General features: G+C 32.7%; 1 protein-coding gene across 1 annotated transcript; it reads right to left on the bottom strand.

Annotated features, from left to right (window-relative positions):
• Positions 1-6799: 6799 nt before the first annotated feature.
• On the bottom strand, positions 6800-26437 carry LOC105336115 (sialin). The gene is made up of 17 exons (XM_034480653.2): positions 26299-26437; positions 22472-22588; positions 21360-21583; positions 20777-21010; positions 20310-20397; positions 20035-20130; positions 18877-19007; positions 18554-18703; positions 16502-16634; positions 16163-16313; positions 15555-15645; positions 14685-14984; positions 12916-13026; positions 11998-12139; positions 11635-11708; positions 10644-10788; positions 6800-7332 (listed from the first exon to the last, which is right to left on the bottom strand). Exons 2-17 carry the CDS (start codon positions 22500-22502, stop codon positions 6878-6880), a joined length of 2556 nt encoding a protein of 851 aa, XP_034336544.2. The 5' UTR covers positions 22503-22588; positions 26299-26437; the 3' UTR covers positions 6800-6877.
• Positions 26438-27270: the final 833 nt, after the last annotated feature.

Genomic DNA, 27270 nt, shown 5'->3' with positions numbered 1-27270 from the left:
ACATTTCATATTATATTAAGTGATTGCAAATGATAAAAACCGCAAAAAATAAATTGCAGAGAAACGCGGAATGTTTTCTACTTATGGTGACGGAGTTTGGGTACTCGGGGATACTAAAGATAAACAACGGTCACCTATTGAACAAGGATCTGAAATATTCTATTTGCCAGCTTTACGATATTAAAATGTCTTCACTTGGAAGTTTTATTAAGTCTGTGCCAAACACAAATCAATAACTACGCAATCTGTATAAATATTTTAACAAGAAAAATGAAATGTGGTCCCATTTTTACCACCAATTTAAAAAAAAAAACCCTATCATTTCTAACACAAAACCGATTAATTTTCACAACTATGAATGATAACCCGTGAAAATATCAACCATCAAAGAAAAAAAAGATGTTCTGCTCTACGCTACAAATATTTCACTATTATTAAGAAATGCCAAACTCTGCTTTTTAAATTCGAATCACCTGATACCGAACTATCAAACATGAATTATATAAAAAAAAAACAACTAGTAATTATGTACACGTTTTGGAAATTATCATAAAGGCGAATACACGTATATATGGTTGAAGTCTATAGAATCTCGTTGCGTTCACTTTTGGCCTGATTGGTATCATTCTAGTACATGTAATCGTTGCTCTTTTTTCACGAAAAAGTGACGAATGAATACCTTAGCCCACCTGGTAATTTACCTGGTGATGATGTCGTGGTGTGTGCTTAATTTTATTTACCTTAATAATCTACAAAAAAAAATTAATACTGGTTTAATTCAATTTTACGTACCAATGAGATATACATGTATGGGAGTTGTATAATGGTGCATTTCAAATACACGTTGCAAGGTGGTTAATTGTCAATGAAAACAAATTACACATGGAATCATTATTCGTTAATCTGTTTTTGGCTTAACGCAAAGTTTATTGCTTGAATCAATTTTTGTTGCATGACTCGACGGTCTGGAATTGAAAAAAAATGCACATTTTTAACGATTATTTCATTTGAGTTTGAATTTCATTTATCTCGATTATTTTAAGGCTTTTCTGTCCTCCGATCAAAATGTTCTGTGTGTGTGTGTGTGTGTGTGTGTGTATATATATATATATATATATATATATATATATATATATATATATATATATATATATATATATATATATATATATATATATATATATATATATATATATATATATATAAAATCTGTTATTCCTTAAAAGGTGTATGACTACAAAAATATGATATTAGTTATTGCCAATCTTGTTAAGATGGCAGCTGAACACTCCATATCAATGCGTATATACATGTAGGGTCTATTCCTGCCAATGGTCTAAAACTTTGCTGCATAGAAATTTATTAGTCACAATTCTAAGGATACCTATGTGTGATATTAATAATGTTTTTGTATACATGTTGTTCCTAGAGTTATCGTCATTTTTTTTTAAAGAAAAGGCGTATTTTTGACTTGTCCAAACACATCACATATTCTTTATTTGAGTTATATTGTGACTTTGACTATGTCATTATGTTATTTGAGTTATATTGTGACTTTGACTATGTCATTATGTTATTTGAGTTATATTGTGACTTTGACTATGTCATTATGTTATTTGAGTTATATTGTGACTTCGACTATGTCATTATGTTATTTGAGTTATATTGTGACTTTGACTATGTCATTATGTTATTTGAGTTATATTGTGACTTTGACTATGTCATTATGTTTTGTGCAACGTTTTCAATAAATGACCTGTTCTATTCTTTATGAAAGAGTCGAGTTTTTTTCCTGTAATTGTATAAAAGTGGACAGTCCGGCAAAAAATATATATATTTATGGGTTATTTTGTTGAATCTAATGTTACCATTGAACACGAATCCCTTTTCTTGGTCAAAGAGCGTTGAGAGATTTTAACGCTTAATTTTCGAAATGGTCTCTCATTCAAATTCGCTTTTTGCACTCACTGTTCTATTACTGGTGTTCTCAATGAATCAAAAACCTTTAAACACAATTGCCACTTTTTTAAAAAAGCTATGATTAAATATTCATCAACTTGATAGCAACAAGCAAGGTGTTTGTGACAATGACTCAAATGCTGAAATGCTGGGAGATTTTAATCAAGCTTTTTAAAACGTACACCAAATGGTACACTTGCTGGGGGTCATATTATATTTATAGTGATTACTTTTTCTATAGTTTGGAGCTGTTGACTTAGATACGTAATTGTTTTTTAGTTCAACTCCAGACTGACGAACTGACAGTCAAATTACGACATTGATACGTCAGACCGGTACCTCTAGTTATTTACATTCGGATTTGAGGTTCTTTTTTTTCTTCTCCAGGATTTGCAAACGTCAATGAGTTTGAAATCCAGTTGCTACAATACATATAGGTTCTTTTTCCTCGAAAGCTTTCTACTAGTTTGAACCCGATTTGCTTCGAGCTGTTGAAATGATGTTAAGTTTGTTTTATATAAGATTGGAACCTCAGATTTGCCTTTCCTTAATTAGTGTTTATGAAGCGTAATCTATTGTAAAATGTTCTCTCATGGCGTTTATCTTCGATAATTTGTCATTTCTAAAGTAATCCGTGGGATGAGTTATAGTTTTGCTTCCCGAGTAGCTACTGTCGTGTGGAATCCCTTGATGATTTTAACTGAAAAGTAAATTACAACATTTTGAAAAATTGTTTATAATTTAAAATTCCAATTATTTTAATATCAACAAGTTATCAATTTCTCAATTGAGAAAAATCCTACAAATTAGGCTGTTAAAGATGGTGGTTGTGCGGGTTTTCCAGTGTCTTAATAAAACGTTTTCAGAATGCACGTGTCTGTACAAACGTTTTGACTGACAATTAAAAAAAATGGAATTGTGAAAATTATCGTTAATAACCAAAAGGTCACAATAAGTGCAAAGTGAAAGTGCGAGTTTGGCGTGAAATAACAGCATGCAGACACTTGTCCAGAAGTGCATGCCAGTGGCTGAAAATATGGCGCTGTGATTTATTTATCACTCGCCGTTATTTGACTAGAGTGTCAATCCAGAGTATGGAATTGGACCCCATGACTCCATGGGTAGCTACATGCACTGAGACGGGTGGCCTTATCCGTTGGCAGCTTAATCATTTAATTCATAATTCTGTTTTCACGAAAGTATGCGACTTAGTCTCCATTATGACACCGTCCTGTAACAATGTACTCTGACTTACATGACTTGCAAAATTTTTGTTCGCACGTGTTATAGTAAATATTACATATCGACATGAAGATATCCATAATATGCTTAAAATAAAGAAAATGATAAAGCAAAGTCTATATTTCTTAAAATACATGCAAGTAGATTGTATACAGTAAAATGATATGAGTGTAAAATTGTTTAATATCATACAAACATGTGTATATATGTGTAAATAATCTTTTTTTAAAATTAAAGCTTTAACACATTGTTAAAGTAAAAATAGATTTTTTTTTGAAAAGCAACTCCTGCTTTATTAGGAAATACCACTTCAGGTGTCGCCTATTGAAGTGCTTCATTAATTCACTCAATTTCAACTTGGGTTTAAATTGAGATTTTAGAGGGTCTCTGTAATTATCAATCATCATTATTCATTCCCTATTTTCATTTTCAAAAATGCATAAATAATGATACCAAAAATTTGAAGAAAAAAAAATGAAAATTCTATCATGCACTTGAAAATGCAATTTGATCCCTTGACATTGAATCATTAGATTCAAAAACTGTCTGTTTATGTCAAGACACTATTCTATATAACATTAAATGACAGAATTCTAACAGTAATGAATATTTAAACATTAGAACATCTCTTTTTAACCTACTCCTGAATCCGGGGGAATCTGAGTGATAATTAGATCAACGAATCAAATAAGTGCTACACTGTAAAAGGAAAACGGAAACAGTTCTCAATTCTGATAAATAAGATAAAAGTACATGTAACTCATGTAATTTTACCCTTTATCTTTATATTTAAAAAATGTGGAATATTTCAACAGGAGATCAGGTATTGTCTGATGGACATGTCAGAATAAGAAATTCGGCAAATGTTGCCAAGAGCTTGAATGATATACCATGGATCCATGAACCAATACCGAGTATTGGCTGACATTTTTCTGAGCAACATCATTCGATATGGCACAAATATTAAACTACGTGTAGCTTTACTATATATTGTTTTGAAATACACCACGAAGCATTCCTAAATGGATACTTCTATCTTTCTAATGATGTATACTAGTATGTGAATTTTGTTCAAACTTCTTCCAAAATAGCTTGATTTTTGGTCAGGTTTACAAATAAAGGCTGACATTTTTTGTAGTTGTATTGTTTGAGCACTTCCCTCAGTGTCCTCTTCAACGCTCCATTGTGGGTATATCATGTTTAAAAACCACTTAAGATATTTAAAATAGTTTGATTAAATATCTATCCATATTTTTTATTCGTAGATCTTTTGGTTATTGTACAAAATATATGCAAGAAAACAATTAACAAAACCAACAAAAGAACGGCCACAAACTATTTTGGGTTTATTAATCTGAGCAAAAAATATTTGAAATAAGATCGAATATTTGCAGTACATGATTAATCCACTCACAGACATATGGACAAGGTTGTTTTCATCTGTTCAACCAATTGTTTTTGAACAGAAATACAATACCATATTTCACAAATAAATTTTACTTTACATGTATATCATTTAAAAAAAGCAAAACATTTTCATAATTTGATGTCGACAAACCTCACACGCTTTCTCAGAGCAAAGCAGCGTTGCTGCAAAGACAAAGCGTCCGGATGAACTAGACGTTTATAATAGCTCCGCAGAAATACAAAGCTACTTTTTTTCTTTCATGTCATACAAGTATAGTTGGAAAAAGAAGAAAAGATCACTCTCTTCAGAGCAGCTTCAAAACTACAATAGACATGCAAAGTAAATAAATTTTATTTTATGCATGCATGTAAAACCTTTAATTGAATGCCCCTTTTTTAAGGAGAAAAGATGAACAATCGTAATATGAAATACAATGTACACGCTTGAGATCGAGTATAGTACGGCAATACACTTATACAAACTTCTACGTGTCTCATCCTGTTAGGTAGAACACTTTTGAAATTACTAAATAAAATGATGTGATTTTTTTTTCAACATTTCGTAACTGATTTATATTCTCATCAACAGCATAGATAAAAAAAAAACATTGATTGAAATCACTTACCCCTGAAAACGTCAAAATATGAAATTGTGCGTGGTTGATATGAGTGGCAATTTTTTGTGATTGACATTAGTTTTTCATGATAGTTGTAAAAAGAAAAACACTTAATATGGCCACAATGATCACTAAGAGCACAGTCAGAACCGTTGGAATTATTGATGCCTTTATTGTTTCTACAGCAGATTGTACCTAAAACAATCCAACAGCACTGACCAAAATTCAACTAAACCGGAAGTGTTTGTGGTATTTAGCAATGGTCAAGGTATCCGGTCGCAACCAGCTGTCAAGGTCAATGCATCGTTCTTAATAACAATTTGAATCATAAGAGAAAATAATTCACCCCGACGGCAGGAGAAGTTTTGTTGAATGTATATATATATATATATATATATATATATATATATATATATATATATATATATATATTTATATATATATATATATATATATATATATATATATATATATATATATATATACACACACATGTTTATTTTAGGTAGGTTCGTATAATTATATTGATAAAATCAAAGTTAAACCACTGCATTCTGCAACGTTTGTTTTTACTGATATTAGCCTTATCAAATCACAATTGTATTATAAAAAACAAAAGAAAAGGAAAAGAACAAGTCTTTTCAATAAATAATATAGAATTATTGCTTTCAACTATTTCAAATGTAAAATTAAAGCGGCATATTCATTCATAAAATTTTTATTCCTTTTTTTTTTTTTCGTTTTATCTCTTTTTCAGATTGGTCGTACATTAATCAGATCATCAGAAAATCACTCTCTTTGCGCCGAACAGCATTTTGACAATGAAGTGAATTTTAATTTTCATATCATGTCTTTTTTGCGATCTCAATGAAGAGGAAGTGAACATTCTGAAGATTGTTAATTATTTGCGTATACAATCACAGCTTCACAGCCGGCCTTTCCAGCAGAGCTCTGAAAAAAAAACCCCACCTTGAATGTATTAAATAGGCGTCCATGACAACACCCCCCCCCCCTTTTATAAAATTTGAAATTTTTAAGATAAAACACATTTTAAGATCTGATGAGATGTAAGCTAGACTTCATTAAAATCAATGATATACCCTAAACACACTATAGAAGCGACATACAAGGCTGTCCAGCTGATACTTATTTTAATGGAATGCGACTCCAATTTGTATAAAATTCAAACATCCGGTAATATTAATACTTTCGAGGTGTTTTTCCGAGCACTGTGGAAAAATTCCGAGAAGCTGCGATTGTTCGGTATACCGTCTACCGGCCTCCATGAGACGGTAATAACCGACTGCCTTCTGGTGGCCGGTAATAAACTATGTTAGACCTAATGCTATGGGGAAAAGTCATTTAGTACATGCTTTAGGATGCTGAGCAAAACTCGCCTGAAATCAGTCGTAAAAATAAATAAATCAAAAACCAATCCTGTATTCCAACTGGATTTCAACGTTAGTAAGGTATAAAAAAGTTAAAACAAACACCGCTTTATTGATGAGTCACACCACACACACACACACACACACACACGAAGTTATAAATTCAAAATGCACAAAAAATGCTAAAAAATAGTTTAATAGACAAATAAAACAATCATTACAAGTTCAAAATACAAGAGAAATCGATAGATTTGCAAATTTTGATTAAGATTTTAAGTCACATATTGTACTACTCTGGTAGATCTCGTTTGACTGCTCTGCTTCGGTTTCATTGAATAATGCTTTAGAGGCTTCGACTACTTCTTTAAATGTTCGCTCTGTGTGTCTCTTTATGGTCCTCAAACTATTGTTCATTTTCCTCAGTTTGTGTATATTCTCATTACAAGCCTTCATTGTTTCTGGTCCGTCAGTTCCCGCCAAATCGGCTTTCGTCACTTCCTTTCTCATATTATCCTCGTCGTCGATGAGAATTTTGGCGGAATTTTCCACTTCCGGTGCTCTTTCTAGAATTTTTTGAATGTTTTTATTGAAAGAATTAAACAATTGTAAACAATCCAGGACTTGTTGGGGATTCGTTGTGCTATTGCGCATGACATCTTGGTTTTCGTACCCTATGAGAACGCTATATTTTCGTCTTTCAACCTTGAGTTTGCAGCTTCCTGTAAAGATATCAAACAAAAGTCCCTGTTTAAGAGCTTTATTCAGAAATATAAAGAGGTCTTTTGATCAGCGAAACGTACTATCTTATTAATATAAAACCTTCAGTTCTTCTAACAGTAAGGACATTGTAAATCATATGGATGATTGATTGCATTAATATATAAAAGTAAGGATGTAAACGAGTAACTATTCTTTTGAAGAGATACAGTGACAATTATTTGATGGTGAATGTACAAATGTTTGACAAATTTGTATTTATTTTTTTTTTAAACAGATTTTTATCTTTAAAGTTAAATAATTTATTTGCAATTTGACATATATGTTCATATTTATTTAATCTTATTAAATATTATTTATAAATTAATGATTAAATAAGATATTTAACGAAATATATATCTAACGCTTAAATGAAATATGTTTGAATTATACATTTTAAAACTCTTTCATTTGCTTCAGTTTTAAATATTGAAATCATTTTCAATATCAAAACCATGGAGTCAACTGTACTACAGTTCAACTCCGTAGATATACATTTGCGCGCAGATTTCGAATCTAGTGACACTTTCGTATTTGGGCCCGTTGATGTAAAACACTGTTTTTCACTAAACATTATGACGCCTGCCTACTGCAAACACATAGCCAGTGGGTTGTACTAATACGAGGAAAGTACGTTGTTTACTTTCATAATCTAAATATATTCAGAAAATTAAAACTGCAGAGACATTCATCCGAGAAATATCACTCAAAGCTTACTGTCATTTGATCTGTGTAGTGCAATTGGAGTTAACTCAAGCTGTGCTTTAAACATCGACTATCCTTAAAGATTAGGACCAATGTGAATTGATGGAATCTAATAAATATATGTAGTTAACTGATAGCACGTTTCGTTGAGAGATTTAGACACAAACGAAGAAGAGGTCAAACAACGGTAAAACAATTATTACTGCATACAATCGCCATCATTATATGATATGCAGCTAATGTCATGAAGCAGTAAAAAATGCATGGCTGCTTTTCCATTTACCTCCCTCTTTTTTTTCTTTTTTTTTTTTAAATATAACCGTTTCTTAAAATTTCTCCATTGTTGGGCCTACAAATCAGATTCATTTATGAACGCATAACTCTCTCTATATATGGCTTCTGGTGATTGCATTTATCTGCTTTGAAGTATTAAACTTTCATGAAAACAAAGCTATATACAGAACTTTGTTACTGCAAAATAAATCTAGATATATGAATGCATTTGAACTCATTATCCGCTTTGTATCATCAAACACTGTAATGACATATGATAGAAACTTCGTTACGTATCAAAGATGTAATTGGACGAGGCTCAACGAATGACGTCATAGAACGATTATGATTGGTTTATTTTTCAAATATTTTTTGTTCTATCAAACTTCGTCAGCTCATTAAAAATTTACACTCAAACCAGATTTCATTTTGTGGTATTCTTTTGGACAAACTCTTGTTTTATTTTTTCCCTCATACTGGATTTGTTTGTTACTCATTCTCTTTAACTTTTGTTACTTGGTAATTCAATTTTCGGGGACATTTGACAAGCCTTGAAAGTTAACCCTCAACATTTTTTTTTTATTTAAAAAAACGATAGCTTTAGAAAACTTGCTATTTTTTCAGTAAACGCGAGAGCACCGTGTCTGCTGAGTTTATCTCAATAATTAAAACAAACAAACAGAATAAAAGTTGATGACAAAACAAATTAACACCCTCCCCTAAACCCTCTAACAAACAGGGACCCCCCTTCAAAAAAACACGTATTCCTTTTTAGAGCAATGGTCAGCATTTGATATCAGTTTTCAAAAAAAAAATTATGTGATAAATAGTGCTTTTTTGTTGCATTCTGAAATAGCAAGGAACGAATTAACTTTACGTTAACTTTAGGTGGCACGGGACAGTTTTTTTTATACATTTCATTGTAAGCCAGGGGATATGTGTCTTCAGAACTCTGTAACTAGAATTTCCTCGGTTCCCATTTAGCACAATTACCTTTAATTCACTCTTTATAAGGCCAATCACCAATTTCTGAGAGAAAATTACCAGTCAAAACCTGTAAAATTTTCTACATACTGGTTTTTATGAGATTTTGACCCTTTCATATTTTGCTAATTTTTCATGATTTTTGAGCTTTTTAGACCTCCCCCAGCCAATTCCCTGCAGAGGGTTGACATTCCGTACCGTGTGCATGTTGCACCATCACATGTCAGAAACTTACCAGGTATATATAGTTTACAATGTCCCATCCACCTACTTTTCGTGTTATTTACCCTCCTGTCTGTAACTTGCAATTTCACTGTGTAAAGTCAACACAACAGTCATAGCCGCATTTTTGCATTTTACTTCTGATTCTCATGTACCTAACATATGGGACCTACATATTGCATATTAATTTCAACAAGAGACATCCCTCTAACTAATGATAATCATTAAAAATCATTTCATGAATTTTAGCAACACTCATAAGCCTTAAAGAACAACAACTCTCAATTTTACAAAAATATTGACGGTACTTTATGCGAAACTGTCCCTTGCTACCTTAGCAGGCGAAGTATACTTCCGATCGAAATTCTTGCGCATGTAAAGATAAACAAAACAGGAGGCAAAACTTCAGTTTCAGTTTTCATTGCGCATGATTTTGCGCAGTCAAATAAAATATAGCGTATTTGTACATTTTATGATTTTTTTTCGATACCATTCATTAAATTGAACTCAATAAACAAAATACAGATGAAAACTTCACATCTTTAAAGGTGGTATCGGACATATGTCGATATAATGTGAATTAAAGTATAATGTAATTAAAAACTTTCACCGGTTTAGAATTTTCATATTTTACAACATTTAACCAATATTACGTTTTGCTGTAATTGTAGTTTTTACGCAAAAAACCAAATACTCCAAAGAGTGCGCTTCTGACCTTTATTCTATGGTGTCATAATGACACGTTTATAGCGGCATCTGATATCATAAATCTTTCCTGTAATAAATAACTACATCGTTTGGAGATTAGTATATCTAATACATGTAATTACATGTATATACATGTACATGAAATTACATGTATACCAAAAATAGGTAAAACTTATAGCAAGAAAGTGTCTGTAAGTAGTGTAAAAATAAAAAGGTCATGATGTGATATCCAAAATGATATTGTCATAAACTACTGCAACCCCCACCCCAAGAATAGTGTTAAAAAGCATGATCGTTTTCATCGTCAACTGTTTCCATTTTTTCGAAGGGAAATGCATGATTGATCCTGCTACAAATTGTTCCCTGCTTTCCAATCACTCACCGCATCTGGTCGAGAGCAGCTGCATGCATTTTGACAGAACAGGGACACCTTCGGTCTCCATCGTGAAATGAGATTTGAAATCGTTGAGGCTTTCCTTCATCTCTTGGAATTGTCGGAAGATTTCGTCAAACACTTTTCCTTGGTCCTAATCCAAAAACAATAGGATAATAATCTTTTGGAACAATGTCAGTTTTTTTAATCATTGTAATATTGCACATACATATAATAGAGTTAATTCATATGCATAAAAGTTGATTCATCTTTTATTTAATAAAATTTATGTATTATGTCATGTATGTAGGAACGTATGTGAAATAAATTGTCTAAATATTTTGGATTTTTCTTCCATACTACACGTATTTTTAAAAAAATATCCGTACACTTAAAACCGTTTTAATAGGAGCTTGGACTTTCGAAGGGGTGTTTCAATCTTATTTGCTCATCAAAACAAGTTGTCAAATATTGACCTCCTTTCTTCTCATTCGCTAAGAAAAACACATTAATATTCATAAACCGTCAAAAATTGTTCTAAGACCTAATCTGTTATGTGAAATTGATACTATTTCAAATGAAATATACAATCATCCCTGGATAAAATCGGACAAGTGTCATAATTACTTAGTATTTCTAATGTATTCATATTCATTAGCCAATCACAGGACAGTAAATCGTGGATAAACGCCGCCTTCCTCAAATTGGTCCTAAACGCCGTCACACTGCCCAAAGTCCAAGCTTTTGTTAAAACGGTACATATATATAAAAAAGTGGTATAGGGTAAAAAATCTAAATCTACTTCCTTGCATGGTTAGGTACTTGTATATTTCTTGATTATTAAATAAATGCAAAACTTGATTTAAGAGTGTTTACTTACATTTAAATCAACTATCAAGGTGTGAGTCAATTAATTTAATTTGCGGTTAGCAGCATTTTGTTTTGATAGAACGCTTAGTTCCAGTTTTTGTATTTTGTAAGATTAATAACTGTGATAAACCTGAAATGTCTTATTCAGCGAGGGAATCTTGATGTTTTTCATATCAGCTGTGGTCAACAAATCGACAGATGTTACTGCAAATACACGTACACTCATTTTTCACTGGCAAATACAATTCATAATTCTGGATCAAACCTTAAGTCTGTTGTAATCAAAAGGAAAGATATCGATATTATTTTCTTTAAACTGTCGAAGCACAGACACCCAATGTTTAAAACATTTCTGTTTTATATAATATGCTCACTAAATATTTTAATTTCCTGTACTGAAATACAATTAAGAATATTCTTACTACAAATAGAGAATTATTCTTTAAGTCAAGTGCATTTGTGTCAAATGTCTGCGTGCTTAAGTTGTATTTACAGAAATCCTTGTTTGGTGGCGGATCCAACGATTTTTGTTTCCTTGCGGACTGTGTTACGGTTTGCGTTGAATCAGAAGTGTACTGGGATCCGCCCGTAGCATTCCCCTTAATGAGTGGTGTCTTTGGGCTGGATTCCTCATTCTGAATAATCAACATTCTCTCATATTAGTAGCTGATTAATCAGGAGATATATAATTATTGGGAATGGGCTAGCTGGTGATAACCTTCCCGGTTTTAATAAAAAAAAAAAAAGAAAAAAAAAGAAGAAGAGGGAAGTAGAATACGTTAAACAGTAAATAAAACGACCCATTGTTTAAAATGTATATACATGATTGTATGAACCCAACATAATTTTCATTGAACAACTTAACATCACGATTTTGATAGATTTTGTTTCTAAGATTATCAACTGCTGCTGTGTATACCAAAGAATTCATACACATTGGATTCTGATAAGGGCAAATAAATGTTCAGCTATTTACATTGTCTTTATATATATAGATCTATCTATATTATTTGAAGAAGTCCAGAGATTGTGCGCCTTTTCTTTACCCCACCCCCCCGGTAAAGAAATTTTAGGTAAAGTCTACCCTCCTCCCATTAAATTTTTTTTTACATGTTTTCATTATCGGTACATGTATATCAATACAGAAACATGAATAAGTGCTTCCATCTCAAAGTCTAGTGAAACAATATTTATCTATATTTCTTTTGAAGAGGGGGTCATGATAAAAGATTATTTTTTTTTTATTCATCGATTATCTTCAGAATACAGGGACAGGTTGGTAAGAACGATAATTACGATCTTTTGCCTTGTACATGTATGCATAGCGGCGTTTGTAAACAAAACAGGTGAAATCTCACCATTAAAATAAATAAACATAACAGTGAGGGTGTACACATTATAAGTTACTCACCTCGCCAGAGAAACAGCATCCCATCCTCGTGCATGTACCTACCTTACGCGATCGCAAGTCATGGATAGCCCACCTAGTGAAATTCGTCACATGATGGGGTACAATGTAAATCTATTTATAGACTCCGTTCAATGTCAACAATCCAAATACGGAAGGCCATTTCAGAGTTCGTGATTTACATTCGTGACTTATGTTCCATTTTTCTCCAGATTTTAATCAATGTAAAGGAAAAAGGTACAATAAAGAAAAAAACATATTTGATTTCATAAAATATTTTCAAGTCTTTTTTTTATACTTTTATATTTAAAAATTGATTTACTACTGCAATATTATGAAATACATGTAACTGATTGCAATGCAACGGGCAGCTTTCCATAGCTTTCTCATCACGTGTCCCATTATTGACCCTCGGTTTTTTTTTTCAAGTTCTAATCCGCTGTCAATGTACATGTATATATATAAATCCATGTAAGTCTCAAGACTCGTGAAAGACCTGGCTATATCCAAGGACATCTAAATTAGAATGATCAGTCCCATTATATAACTTTAAGGCTGTAACATGTCTAAATCATTTTATTTTATCTTCGGTTTTCAACAAAAGACTTGCGCTTCTGATTCGCAACTCCCCAGTCTTCATCATTGTTATAAAACGCTATTATTTTATGGGAATTTCACCCACTTTCCCTGTTTACTGTAATTTCTCAAGTATCTATTCTAATATCTTTTTTTTTAATTTTCGCGTAAATACATATTAATAGTGTTACATGAAAGCTTTGGCCTAGATTTTGAAGAATTCAAAACTATATCCATAACAATCTAAGAAAAGTACATGACTGTAAAAACAGGTGACGATGCATATGCAAATCCAGATTTTCTCCGGTGGATGGGAGTGGGTGGGTGATCAAGGGATATCTAAGTTTTTCGGGAGGACACCTATTTTTGATAATTTCACTATGTAAATTTTAGAAATTTGAATTTTCTAAGGGGGGGGGGATTCCAGACACCCCCTTCAAGATCCGCGCATGCGTTGGAACCAAGAACTTTTAAAATCGTTTCTTCGATTTCCTTTACAGATTCCTTTACAAAACAAATTCCAGGAAATTGAGATCGCAAGTTACGTAAATGCCAAGAGAAAGAAATCGTTTCCAGCATCTATCTAATACATGTAATTTTGATGAAAAAGACACATAAATTCAATATTTGAAAATATGGACGACACCATTACCCCATTCTTGCGACAATCTTTTGGTCTATGATTGCAGTCAATGTAAAGTAAAATTTATCTACAGTATTTGTTTTTTAATTTTTGGTTCAACAAGTCTTTTATTTTTAATTTGAAAAAAAAACTAATCTAAGATTTATGATTTAAAATAAACAACAAATCGCAAACTATTTAAAAAAAAGACAAAATTCTTAGGCAAATAAACATTTTTTTGTATTTTATTAAATTATGCCAAAAACATATCATGCAAGGTTCTAATCAAGAAAAATTAAAAGATATTCACTTAGTCACCACATTTCACTGATTTTTAACAGAAAAATAAAAAAATTATTTATGCTGTACAAAACTGAGCAAAATATTCATATAATGATTTTTAGTGAAAATTTCATTTTCAAATTCATCACATCTACAACAATTACTATATCAAAATATAAAAACTGGAGGAATGGGTGCCTTTACAAGTCATTCTTCTTCTTAACAATTATTAAAAGTGATATATTAACAAACTTAAAATCTTATTACAGAATGTATCGAATTTTCGTGTTTAAAATTGAACCATCTTGACCATCTTATCAGAGGGATCTGAATCAACATGACGCTTTACGACAGTACTATACGTAACTTCCGGTTGCACGGACACCAACGTCTTTTCAATTTCAGCCTGTACCATTTCCATTTTCTTATCAGAATTAACTTCTACCTCTTTGGGTATTTTGACCTCAATTTCCACTTCGTCGCGAGCCCAATCTTGAATGGTTCCACTTGCAAACAAGCCAAACACAATGGCGCCAAACAGATCAAATCCGGCACACACGAAGAAAACGTATCGCCACTCCATTTGAGATTTCTAAAGCAAATATCACATGTTGATTTACATCTTTGTGAATAAATCGAGTCATTCCGATATGCAATAGAGTTAAAAAAGAAAAAAACCATCAACATTAGAACCATTTTAACAAGACCTTTTAGTTTCAGTAGGATGTATTTCTTGCACCAAGACAAGTTAAAAATGACGCTGGGGAGTGAAATAAGCATAGATTGCGTAGTTTTAGCTCAAAAGTCAGACAAATCTTGTTGATTTCAAAGAGCCATGGCTGAGTCAGCAATGAAATAGACAGGTCTACGTTACATTGCTGTTTGATACAACTACCCAAAGTCCATACTCTTGTTAAAATAGTTATATCAAGTTTTCAATAATTGCAAACGATAAAGAACAAAAAAAGTCATATCAAATGATGCTTGATACTGAGTATTCATGCAAAATGAAAAAAAAGTTCTTTGTGTATATGTATATGGAAATTCTAAGTCTAAATGAGAAACAGGCCATATTTACTAACAGATTTTGTTTTTATATCATTTTCATGTACCAAGTGGTAAACTTTTTGGATTAATAGTTGGTTCAAATGAAGTTGCTCACATTTGGAGTGAGTGCCCCTGCAACAATCGGCGCAACCATGCCAGGTACAGTAGCAAGAGTGTTGGTGATCCCATACAAAACCCCAGCATACCTAAACAAAGGTTTGGAAAAAAAACAGAAAATTATAGATTCAATTGCTCAGTTGCTTCAAATATAAAACAAATCAACGTAGAAAAGTGTTAAGAAGTCGAAATACAATGTACTTATATAGCCAGACTGAATTTTTCATCTACTTTAGAGTAGAAGCGTTTAGTATACATGTAAGTCGAAATGTATCCGGTTATTTCGCGATGGTCTAATCTTCGCTTTTTTCGCAATCTCTTTAAAATCGCAAACTATTTAATACGCAGAAATTATATCCTTTATTGTTTTCTAATAGGAAGCTTTTGAAATAGTAAAAAATGACTCACGCAAATTAAAAATATTACACATTTTCCCCATTTTCGCAAAATTTGTGACACGCGAAAAACCGGATATAGTCGGTGTAGCGTATTTATTGTGACTATCAGACTGAATTTTACATCTACATACAGTAGTACAATATCTTTTAGTTTATGTTAGTTGAAACATAATGTTATATGTACTAATATGTTTAAACTGAAATTTACCTTGGAGCAAAGTCTATGTGATTAACGATATAACCAGCCCTAGAGAGACCAGTAAACATGACAGCTAGGGACAACAATACCACGGCGACGTCTCGTTTGTCACAAGAGCTGTACCCTACCGCTACCAGAAGGGCTCCGGCTCCGAGAAACGCTGAAAAACAAAACCTCCAATAGCAATAGGTTCGCAACTTCTCGGGTCTTTCCGCAAAGCGAACAAAATTATTCCAAGCTCTACCGGAAAGACCTGAGCAGTCATGGTTGCGTTCAATTGCAACCAATTTATGGATTTTCAATGGTTTTAATTATTAAGACTGCAATAATTGTTTGATTTCTTCATACACGACACTTGGTAAAGTTTTCTTGTGTGTGTGGTATTAAGGACCCCTTTTGAGCGAAGGATGTCCGCTGTTTGACCGGCAAGGAATCCAGACACCGCTTGACAGATGTAAGGAACTGCAGACAGTGCTCCATTCTAAATGAAATAACGATGAGAATCAAAACGTTGATGGGCAATTTGATTCGGAAAATGCATGATTTAACTTTATTCATTCTGCATATGTGCACATACATAAAAAGCATGCCACGTTCTTGTACATAGATTTTACACGTGAATAACTTTATTACCTTTTTAATAATCGTGGTGCTATAAACTTTATTTGTTTACTGCACGTATATACACATTGTAGCATATATGATACCGGAAAACGTCCAGCCTATACGAAGGCGTACAATAAATAACGTCACCGTTGCTACAAAAATAACACAATACGAAAAGATTTATCCAAGCTTTGAAAGAGTCCATACAATGTTTTTTTTGGGAATGGTATTCATGTACTGATAAATGGCAGAGCCCAAAACATTCCTTGAAGCATATCTTCTTCCTGACAAGTGCTTTTTAATCTAGGAAAAAGAAAAAAAGTCACGGGGGGGGGGGGGCAAGTCGGGTGATTAGGGAGGATAAGGCAAAACATGAGCCTTTTCTTTTTCCAAAAATGATCTCACAATCTGGGGTTTATATGCTGGGGCGTTGTCATGAAGAAGTCGAATGTTGCGAATTCTAGATTTAAGTCTCTTCCTTTCGTAATGTTTCTTAACTTTCTTCAGCACATTTTGTATATATGTCCGGTGATTGATCGGCCTTTTGGAATAGCAACTTGAACTACAGGACTTTCATTATTAAAATAAAATTGCGTATTATGATAATACTTTCCTTGTACTTTGACATCGTTTTGCTATAACGGGCGTTTTGCCTTTTTTAGTCAACCACATCTTGTTATCAATTTTCTTCTGAGGTTCAAAATAATATATCCATGTTTCATCACCTGTGACAATTTCCGATAAACGTCGTTCACTGCAATTTTTGTAGATTTTAAGTAGTTGCAACATATTTCAACCTGCACCCGTTTTTTAATTTGTTTTTCTGTTCATAGATGAGGTATCCATCTTGCACTAACCTTTCGAAGGCCAATGTGTTTCTTTAAATTCATATTTTTATATTTGCTATTTGTTAAATGGATAATCGACCATTATTAGTAAGGATATCGGTTATTTTTGCAAGTATTGCATCTGTTGAAGCCATACGAGGTGCTCCATGACTTTGCTTGTCCGAAAGGTCTGTTTGGCCATTTTTTGAATTTGCTGACCACTTGGAAACTTTGTCTCAATGACACACACTTGTTTCTGTACACATCACACAGTTCTTTGAAATTTTTTTTCGAATCTCTACTTAATCTGACACATGCTTTTATGTAGCCTCTAATTTCAGCCTGAATGGATGATTACTTACCAGTCATACAAGTATTTTCGTACAGTGTCTTGAGTAGGGGTTATTTATCTGCTTCTCAAGGAGAACTAGTATTCGATAATGAAATGTGGTAAGATAAACGGCCATAAAAAGAATATGAACCAAATCATGCTTGAAAATAAATTCAAAGGTAAATTGAACCTTGTATTTTATGTTATCTGATTAGTGAGATTATTTATTGAACGCCCCTCGTATTAATTGTGAAAAAAAATATTGAAAAATTATGTAATACCAGTATGTACTACTTACGTTTTCAATTTATTTAATTTCTTTGGTCATTTAATATAAGTATTTTAATGGGTTAAATTGCGTTTATCGGGTTATGAGCGCAACTGGTGGTTATAATAAAAATGTATGCAATTGTTCGTGTTTATCTGCAGGACTTGTCAAAGTCATGTGCGCTATTTATCAAGATATTTTGAATAAAAAGGATTCCTAATGTTACGTTTATGTGGTTTCGGTTAGCATAATGGACACGTGACTTCCGGTTTTTCACTCTGAATGAATGATTTCTAATGAAATAGAACCAGCATACCTATATGATGACCATATACCAATTTTTCTTTTACCTTGATTGAAACACTTACGTTTTTAATATTAAACTTGAGGACTTCTTTCATGAATGTCGGCAGACTTGTCAACAGAGTATAGTTAGTCCAGTTGTTGCACACGTGCGCAGTCAAACAGGCCCATACAGCAGACGACATTGCAATGGATTTCCAAGGTGTCTTCAATGTCTAATTTGAAGAAAATGTTCACAAGCTACATCCTTACAGATGTTTTTCGAAAGTTATCTCGTCTTTTTTTGTTTTTGTTTAATTGATTCTCTTTAGAATTTAGATTTTTCATACAATTAATGCACTTGATATCAATGTAAACTATAAATGACTTGGATAAACCGAGGGAATACCCTAATATTGGTGTTGTATTCAATCGACGAAGTAATGTACTTTCTCTCCGCCTCTGTAATCCGGGGGTGTTGGTCTGGGGTATCGGCTGTTATGTAAAACCACGCACAAACCCACAGAAGTGTGAGGCCACCTACCAGCAAAACAGATCACATATACAGTGACGCAGATATCACGTGACACGCTCTATACGTCATAAAATGCGATACTGTTCTGATTCAAGGAGCGAATCATGTGCAAGGGATACACGTTTTTGGTCTACCCATTTATGTAATGAGTATTAGTGTAAACTGTTAGGTATTTAAGATATTAAGTGCCAAATTGTTTTAATTTTAACCAAAATGATACAATGTAGGAGTTTTCTTACATAAAATCCATGCAAAACAAACGTGATAGTTGACAACTCTAACGTTTTACATGATAACTTATGACACTGTTTCGGATAATAATGCCAGTGCCAAGGTGAATTTTTTGCACCCGCTTAAGAGGCAGTTTCGGAAAAATTCATACATACAATATCATAGACCATTGTCTAGAAAGTATATAACCACTTTTTTTTTAGTGTGTTTCACCTGACAGGTGAGATATTTACCTTTAAAAATTAATATCCCATAGGAAAATTATAATTCCCATAGAAGAAATGATTCTCCTACAGAAAATATTGACAATCCTATAGGATTTTCTAAAAATCCTAGAGGAATTATATTTCCTGTAGGAGAATTGTATTTCCTGTTGAAATTTGATTCAGACAGGCAGTTTTCCTATAGGAAACTAATATCTACTATCGGATTTAATCAAATCCTGTCGGAATTGAAATTCCTGTAGTAAGTTCTTGTATTCCGATAGGAAATTTCAAATTTCCTGTAGGAATATTGTTTTTTCTATGGAAAAATTTGTTTCTGTAGGAATTTATTTTTGAAAGGTAAATATCTCACCTGACAGGTGAATTACGATGATTACAAAGGTGGTTGTAAACTCTTTAAGCAATGATATATCATGTGGCATATTTGAATTGTTCGATATATGCAGCTTAGACGGGTGCAAAAATGCCACCTTGGTACTGGCATAAATATCCGGCACAGTGTTTTATATTAAAGTTTTTTGTTCGTAAAGATAAATGATGATGAGAACAAAAATAAATAGTGATCAAACAAAATAACCAGTGATGTAGAATATGGATCCCCATCCGTTGTCAAACCCGTACTGACACAAGAGACCTGACGTAGAAAACGTTCCCACCATTCCAAACATGGTCCCTGCAAGAACAGTAAAAAATACAATATGTGTTAATATGTAAAAAAAAAAAACCCAACATATTTCTATTAAAATACAAACCCTAAATACTGTGCTTATATGTAAACAAAAAAGAAAACATATTTCGATCAGAATGTTGGAAAAGACGTAAGTCTATAATGTGGAGTAATTACAAGTGTACCTAAATAGGTAAAGGAAACCAGTTTGCTTCTTTCTAATGGAGGCGCCCATCTGCCCCATAATGACTGCACCGCGGGAAAAGAAACTGCCTGCAAAAAAGTTACGTGACATTCCGAAAAGCGTAAGAAAAACAACCTCAGATGTATTACGTAAGCATCTATGACAACCCCATCTTTTAATGAAACTTGGCTTAAATAAAAAACAGTTTCTATTATATTTTAATTGATGAGAAGCTAGTTATTCATTTTGAGTCATCTTCTAAAATTCAGTGATGCTGATTCATTATATTCGAGTTGTTTATTCGAGCTTTGCTGGAAAGGCCGAAGATGTTGCGATTGCATCTAACTAGTGTTTAAACTCTTTATAATTGTTTTTATTTTGGGGATTGGGGTGGGGAAGAAATAGTTTATTTTATAATATTTTTTATTTTATTTTGTGATATTTTAATATAATAATTTTTTTTCTTACCGTTGATAGTCCAAGAAGAACTCGCAAAGCGTACACCAAGTTTACCGAAATGCGTGCGCATACCGGAAATACAAGTGTGCAAATGGATGCAATAAGCATTCCAATACCAAACACCCGTCTTCCACCAAATCTGTCGGCCAGCCAGCCAGCAGGGATTTGTGTGACGATATAACCATAGAAAAATGATGCCAAAATGGTAGATTGCGTCGTTTTAGACCAGTCAAACTCCGCATGCTGAAAATATTTTAAAAATAATATAAACTGATGGTACACGTAGTTCCAATGAAATGATTTAATTGTAAAATACGTAAACAGTTACGTCTTCATTTTAGATGTTCTTGATAATAATTGTACAGTCATAGGATCTATTCATGTCTGATCTTTAAAAGGTCGTCACTTTTCGGTCATTTATGTACATTAGATAAATGTACTTTTTGAATGTGAAAAATAACATTAAATCTTGGTTAAAAAATAAAAAGATGACTGTATCAAATGATGTGTATGTGTATCAGTTTGTTACACCTATCCCTATGAAGATTCTGACAGAAAGACACATGAGACGTGACACTGCCCCTCAGTTTACCTCGTACACAGAGCTACTCTCGGCTTCCGCTCTGCAGGGACCCTGATAGATGATGGTGCCATTTTCCTCGGTACCGCCGGTCGTCAAGTTCTGGGATTTCACCATGCATACGATGGCCACGCTAAGATTCACGCGCACGGCGTACACACAAATGAAGCCAAAGAATCCGACGTACGCCGTCTTCCATCGTTGCGAAAGGCAACATGGCACCTCGTCATCAATTTCTATTTATAGAATAGTTTCATTTATACATCTATTTTTTCAAATTGTAGATCTCTTTCGTCCGTATATAGTTTCATTCTGATAACACCCCTCCCTTTTTAGGACTGAATTCGCTTATTTTCTCCAGTTTAGTACGTTCGGGGTTTTTGTGTGTGTGTGTGATGTGTCAAGTTTCGTTTATTTTGAAGATTAATTAATTAAGCAGAGCACACTTTATGCCTAAAGTCACTGAGTTCAACTTGTTGCAATATTTCATTTTACTGAATAGAACCCATTAGCGTGGGTGGTGAATAAAAAAAATAAAACCAAACTCAGTTTATCTTCAATATAAAATCATTAGGAAATTTTTCTTCGAACAATGGATACTAAATATTGCAAATGACTGCTTTCAGTGAATGAACAGTAGTCACTCCCGAAATAATTGAAATTTCATTTATTTTTATTTTTCTGCTTTTCTTGTAACAATAAAAGAATTAATAAGACAAATGACAAAATTCGTTTGATGTTCAATTTTTTTTATTTAAATCTTGACAGTTGTAGCCTTTATTTGTTCTTTCATTCAGATAGAATGACAAAAATTCAAATCAAAATACGGATTTCTCTGTGTCGTCAAAACATAATTCACATTTGACTTTTTGCGATGTGACACATATTTGATTTATGCACGTAGTTATCAAGACTGGAATATACAAATATATACATCTTATACGATTGTGTGAAGTATAAAAAGTCTAAAACTATCATTATCGCACCTCAGAAATGTTTTTTTTATTACAGGACATGTATCAATTCAACTAGCTTCTCAATTATATATAATATTTTACCAAAATTGGGAATCGTGGTTTTAGTAACGATAAAAAAAAAATCCGCTGTTAAAAACAAAATCTTACCTTCTTCTGGCTGGATATGCTTTTCCTTCATTTTGCCATAACTGTTACACAGGCCTAGTGACCTTCGCCCCCACCATCCGTGGTTAATGGGGTCCCTATCTCCCCTGGAATCCTCTCCTACTCAGAGATGTAATACAAACATGCAGGTAGAATAAATAACCGTCCCAATTCCATGGTTTCTACATGCTAAACAAGTGTGACTGTCTTACTACTTGTGATTTACGTAATATGCATTTTGTTTATTTATTTCCTAAAATAACGATTAAGAATTTTGATTTTTCGTGGGGTTTTTTCTTCAAAATATATTTAACGATATTAACTGCTGGAATTTTTGTTGTCATCATTTGGATGAAGGTCATGGAGCCAAGAAACTCTCAGTTGCTATATTTAAGATTGTACATGATTATATATTAGCTACCAAAAGATTTAAGTTTTAATGCATTATTCACAGTGTCACTCAAACAGCTGAACTGCTAGCTTTCTACAACTATTTTTCATTTTGTACATAAATAATACCCGGTACCAAGCATCTTGATTCCACTTATTTTTTCCTTTATTTTTCTCTACTATATTCTATTGTTACATTGTACCATCAATGTTTGTCAAATTGACTGTTAAAGGAGAGGGCTCAAATAGGCAGATTGCCTGCTGCCCAATCCTATTATGTAATATTTTTTACGTAATAAAATATTGTTTAAAAAGAAACTCTCAGTGCATTATCAAAAAAAGGGATTCACCAGTTAGGATGGAATAAAACTGCATATGGTATCTAAAATAAACTTATTGGTCTAGTCAATTTATTATTCGTCGTCAAACAAATTGCAACTTAAATTGTTTTATGGAAAAACTAACAAAATATATGTGATAGCAAGAAACCGACAAGGAACGAAAAAAAATATTTTTGTTATTACATGTATTGATATTAGGAAGAATATTTTATTACATTTCTACCTTAAAATTTGAAGGTTAGATATTATATTCAGAATTGCAGTTATAAGGTTATAAGAAATTCATTCAGATAGGACGTTTTTTGGAACGTGTTCCTAATCTAAAAGAAATAAAAAATTCATCGCCAGAGGTTTACAGATAATATGTCAAGGCCCTCGAAAATAGGTCAAGGTCATCCTTTAAAAAAAACGGTCAAGGTCCTCCTCAAGAATCATTCAAGGTGCTACGACTTTTTTCATGAAATTTAATATTTAGGTACAAAATGAAATAATCTATGTCTTGTGCTCGATTTTATTCACCCCATATTAATAGTTTGAGTCTAGGCCTAAAATTTTGTCAGATTGATGAAAATAAATACTACTTAAAATCAATTTTTTAACTTCGCCAAACTTTGCAACAATCCTCTTCATCAGGACAACGCTTATGGACGTTTTACAACTGTATGAATACTTTCAAGATTTAAAGAAACCTCTGTCAACATATAAGATTTTAACATGTTTTTGGTTTAAATTCCAACTGATAAGATGTCCCCCATGTTGACTGGAGGGGTGAATTGGGTTAGCATCATACCCCCGCCTGACAACATGGTTGATAGTGCTTCAATAATTAAAATTGAAGAATTTGATACAGTCTTGATGACCTTGGCATTTGAACTTTTTTTCAAAACAAATGGCCAAATCGATCGATTTATTGAACGATTCTCTCTATTTTTTATTTTTGCAAAAGTTAGAAATTATTCATTTCAATTGGTTATACTTATGGTCATTTTTAGACATGACTTTTACTGCTATTTATATAAAAGTGGAAACAAAAGAATTTAGAAAAAAGAAATGTATTTCTGTACTAAAGTCGTGTGATTGTAATGATGTAGAACAATAAAATGTTTTCTTTGGCGATTCATGCGGTAATGAAGGTAACGACATTGCAAAACAATTAAAATCTCGTTAGCAGTTTGCATGGCATTTAAACGGTAGGGGTTGTTTGAAGTTCAAGTAGCCGTGCCCTGAGTAAAATGAGGATACGAAACTCGGACCACTACCATGGGTTGTAAAAAAAAATCATCTTGCTATTTATTTGTGGAAATTCGCTCATTTCAGGATAAAGCATTTTTTATTGGGGGGGGGGGGGGGTCACCTCTTATGAAAGCTTGAACATCTGAAGGACCGAATGGCTCAACAACAATGGGTTAAACTGAGATTATTTAAGACAACAGTCATGTATGTAAAACATTAGTGGGACGACATGCGCACCAACGGAAAACTCTAAATTATCTCCTTTTTGTGGCTATTTCTGAGTGTAAATACTTTAATAGTAAGAAAAAAATATCCAAAGTATGATAGAATGAAGACATTTTAGCTATCAAAATGTCTTTCATGAATATTTCAAAGAAATAAATATCTCAATATGATAATATTGATGTTGTTTAGGAAGAAAAACCTTGGGCATACCTAAATTTTATCCTTAAGCTTATTCAACTGATAAAAATTCCCGTTGGCTTACATGTTTGTCAAGTTAAAGCAAACGCAGCATTCTAAAAATATACGTCAAATACAATGTACATTTGATAAGACATGAATGTTTGCGCCCAGTAACAAGAGGCCCATGGGCCTTGACGGTCACCTGAGTACCATAGCCCTTGTTTGCATTTTAAACTTCATTTTGAGTCTAAACCCAAATCCGAGACTCCACTGACTTACACCCGCTTTTATAATTTGATATTTGCAAACATTAATTTATATTTACATTTACTGTCTTAGTCTGTGATAAAGCTGCAAATCGATTTTGTAATGAATATTCCAATATGTTTCATCAATACTTTTTAGTACATAAATTTAAGTAATAAGGAATCATATTTTGAATTCTAGTATTATGTGATGATCAAATACGGTCGTGGTGATCAAATCTATCATAAAGTATTTCAAGCTTTCTTGGATTTCAGCATCCCCGACCGTACATGATCAACGCATAATACTCAAAGATTGATTCCATATTCCTCAATGAAAAGGGAGGGGGGAAGGAGCAAGAGTCAGAGGAATCTCGGATTAACTAAACCCTAGGTCCAGGGGCCTAAAATTGTAAACTTTTGGTAAAAAGGGACCTGAAAGCCTTTTATGGTTAATCTTTTAAAATATTCGGACCCAATTCCCCCTCCCGTTGGGTATGGTATTCTAGTATGTATTCGATTTGAGAAAATGACAGGGGAAAATACACCTTTGGGTAAAATCAGAATTTCAAAACATTTGTGCAATGCATGTATACAAAACAAACCCGGGATCTGCGTTTCAACAAAACAAATTATGATCATGACATATCGATGTACACTATGCTACACAGTTTGATTAGTAGCAGATGTCGATATAAAAAATTTGCCAATGCTTTATTGAATCTAAATGTTGTGACTTACTTTCATAAATGTATCTATAATTCAGTTTCATTTACATGTAACAAACAAAAGAAAAGCATGTTATTACATCAGATTTCCTTTTCTGGAAGCAATACCTTATTCGAAAAAAAAACCTCAATTGTCAATGTAACGTATTTATTGACAAAATTGCCATACCGTGAATATTACACGTTGTTTTTTTTTTTTTTTGTTTTTTTTATAAGAATAATCTTTTTTAAAAAGCACAAAACTTAATTTTATGTTTTAAATTTTTTTTAAACTTGAAATGATATTCTTGAATTTTGAGCATCGGATGCAAAGTTTAACACGTACGGAACTGTAGCAGCCAAGTCGTCTATCTGATTTTTTTTCAGGTCGAAAGCTACAGACCTGCAGCTTCAAATTACCATCAGAGCTTTCTTAATTTTTAAGATACGATTTTTACGATATGATTTGTTATGCTATAAACTATAATGTAGTAAAGAAAATGTTCTACCTTTTAAATTTGGGTATTTTCCTATATTTCTATGGAGCTCTTTTTTTAAAGGAGATCAATACAGTCTAAAAATGCCACACTACGATTGAATCCTCTTAAGAAATAGATGAGAAAATACTCGGTATATGTACACATGTACAGCGTACGTTCTGGATATGCCTCGTTAATTTATACTTCGTCTAGAACTAAATGGTCTCATTATTAAATAAAGCATAAAAAATGAAATTACGCAATAAAACGTGTTTTAGCGTTCTTCACCATAGAACGTTTCCAAAAAAAAAAAAAAAGTCCCAGACACTGGCTAAGAAGATACAACAATACGAGCAATTAGAGGTCTTGCTACCTTATTATTTTAATTGTTTTTTTTTTGTTTTTTTGTTTACGGTGAGTCACAGAATGTATAGCAGCTTGCTTAATAAGGTATACAATTTGGTCAGCCAGCTATCACAATTAGGTCTGTATTTAGGTAATGTGATTACTTAGGTATGACGTCATTAAAGTGAACTATTTCTAGTGTAAACACTTGTACTTTGACATTATACTTCTCATCATATTTTAGAACCATTTTAACAAGACCTTGGGTTTTTAGTAGAGCGTAGCTATCTATTTATTGCGTCAAAACAAGTGAAAATGAGGCGATTTCAAGCAAAATATGCACAGATTGCATAGTCGTAGTTCAAAAGCCAGACAAATCTTCTTGATTTCAAAGAGCCGTGGCTGAGTGACCAGCATTGAAATAGACAGACCTATGTCACAGTGCTGTTTGACACAACTACCCAAAGTCCAAGCTCTTGTAAAAAAAATTTCCATCAAACATTGTTGCTATAGTTTCTATCAAACATTGTTGCTATATTCCAAGCTCTTGCAAAAAATTTTCCATCAAACATTGTTGCTATAGTTTTTATCAAACATTGTTGCTATAGTCCAAGCTCTTGTAAAAATTTTTCCATCAAACATTGTTGCTATAGTTTC

The sequence above is a fragment of the Magallana gigas genome, chromosome 3 (genome assembly GCF_963853765.1).
Source record: "Magallana gigas chromosome 3, xbMagGiga1.1, whole genome shotgun sequence".
In the NCBI taxonomy this organism is placed as follows: Eukaryota; Metazoa; Mollusca; class Bivalvia; order Ostreida; family Ostreidae; genus Magallana; species Magallana gigas.
This window is presented reverse-complemented; position numbering and strand designations above follow the sequence as displayed.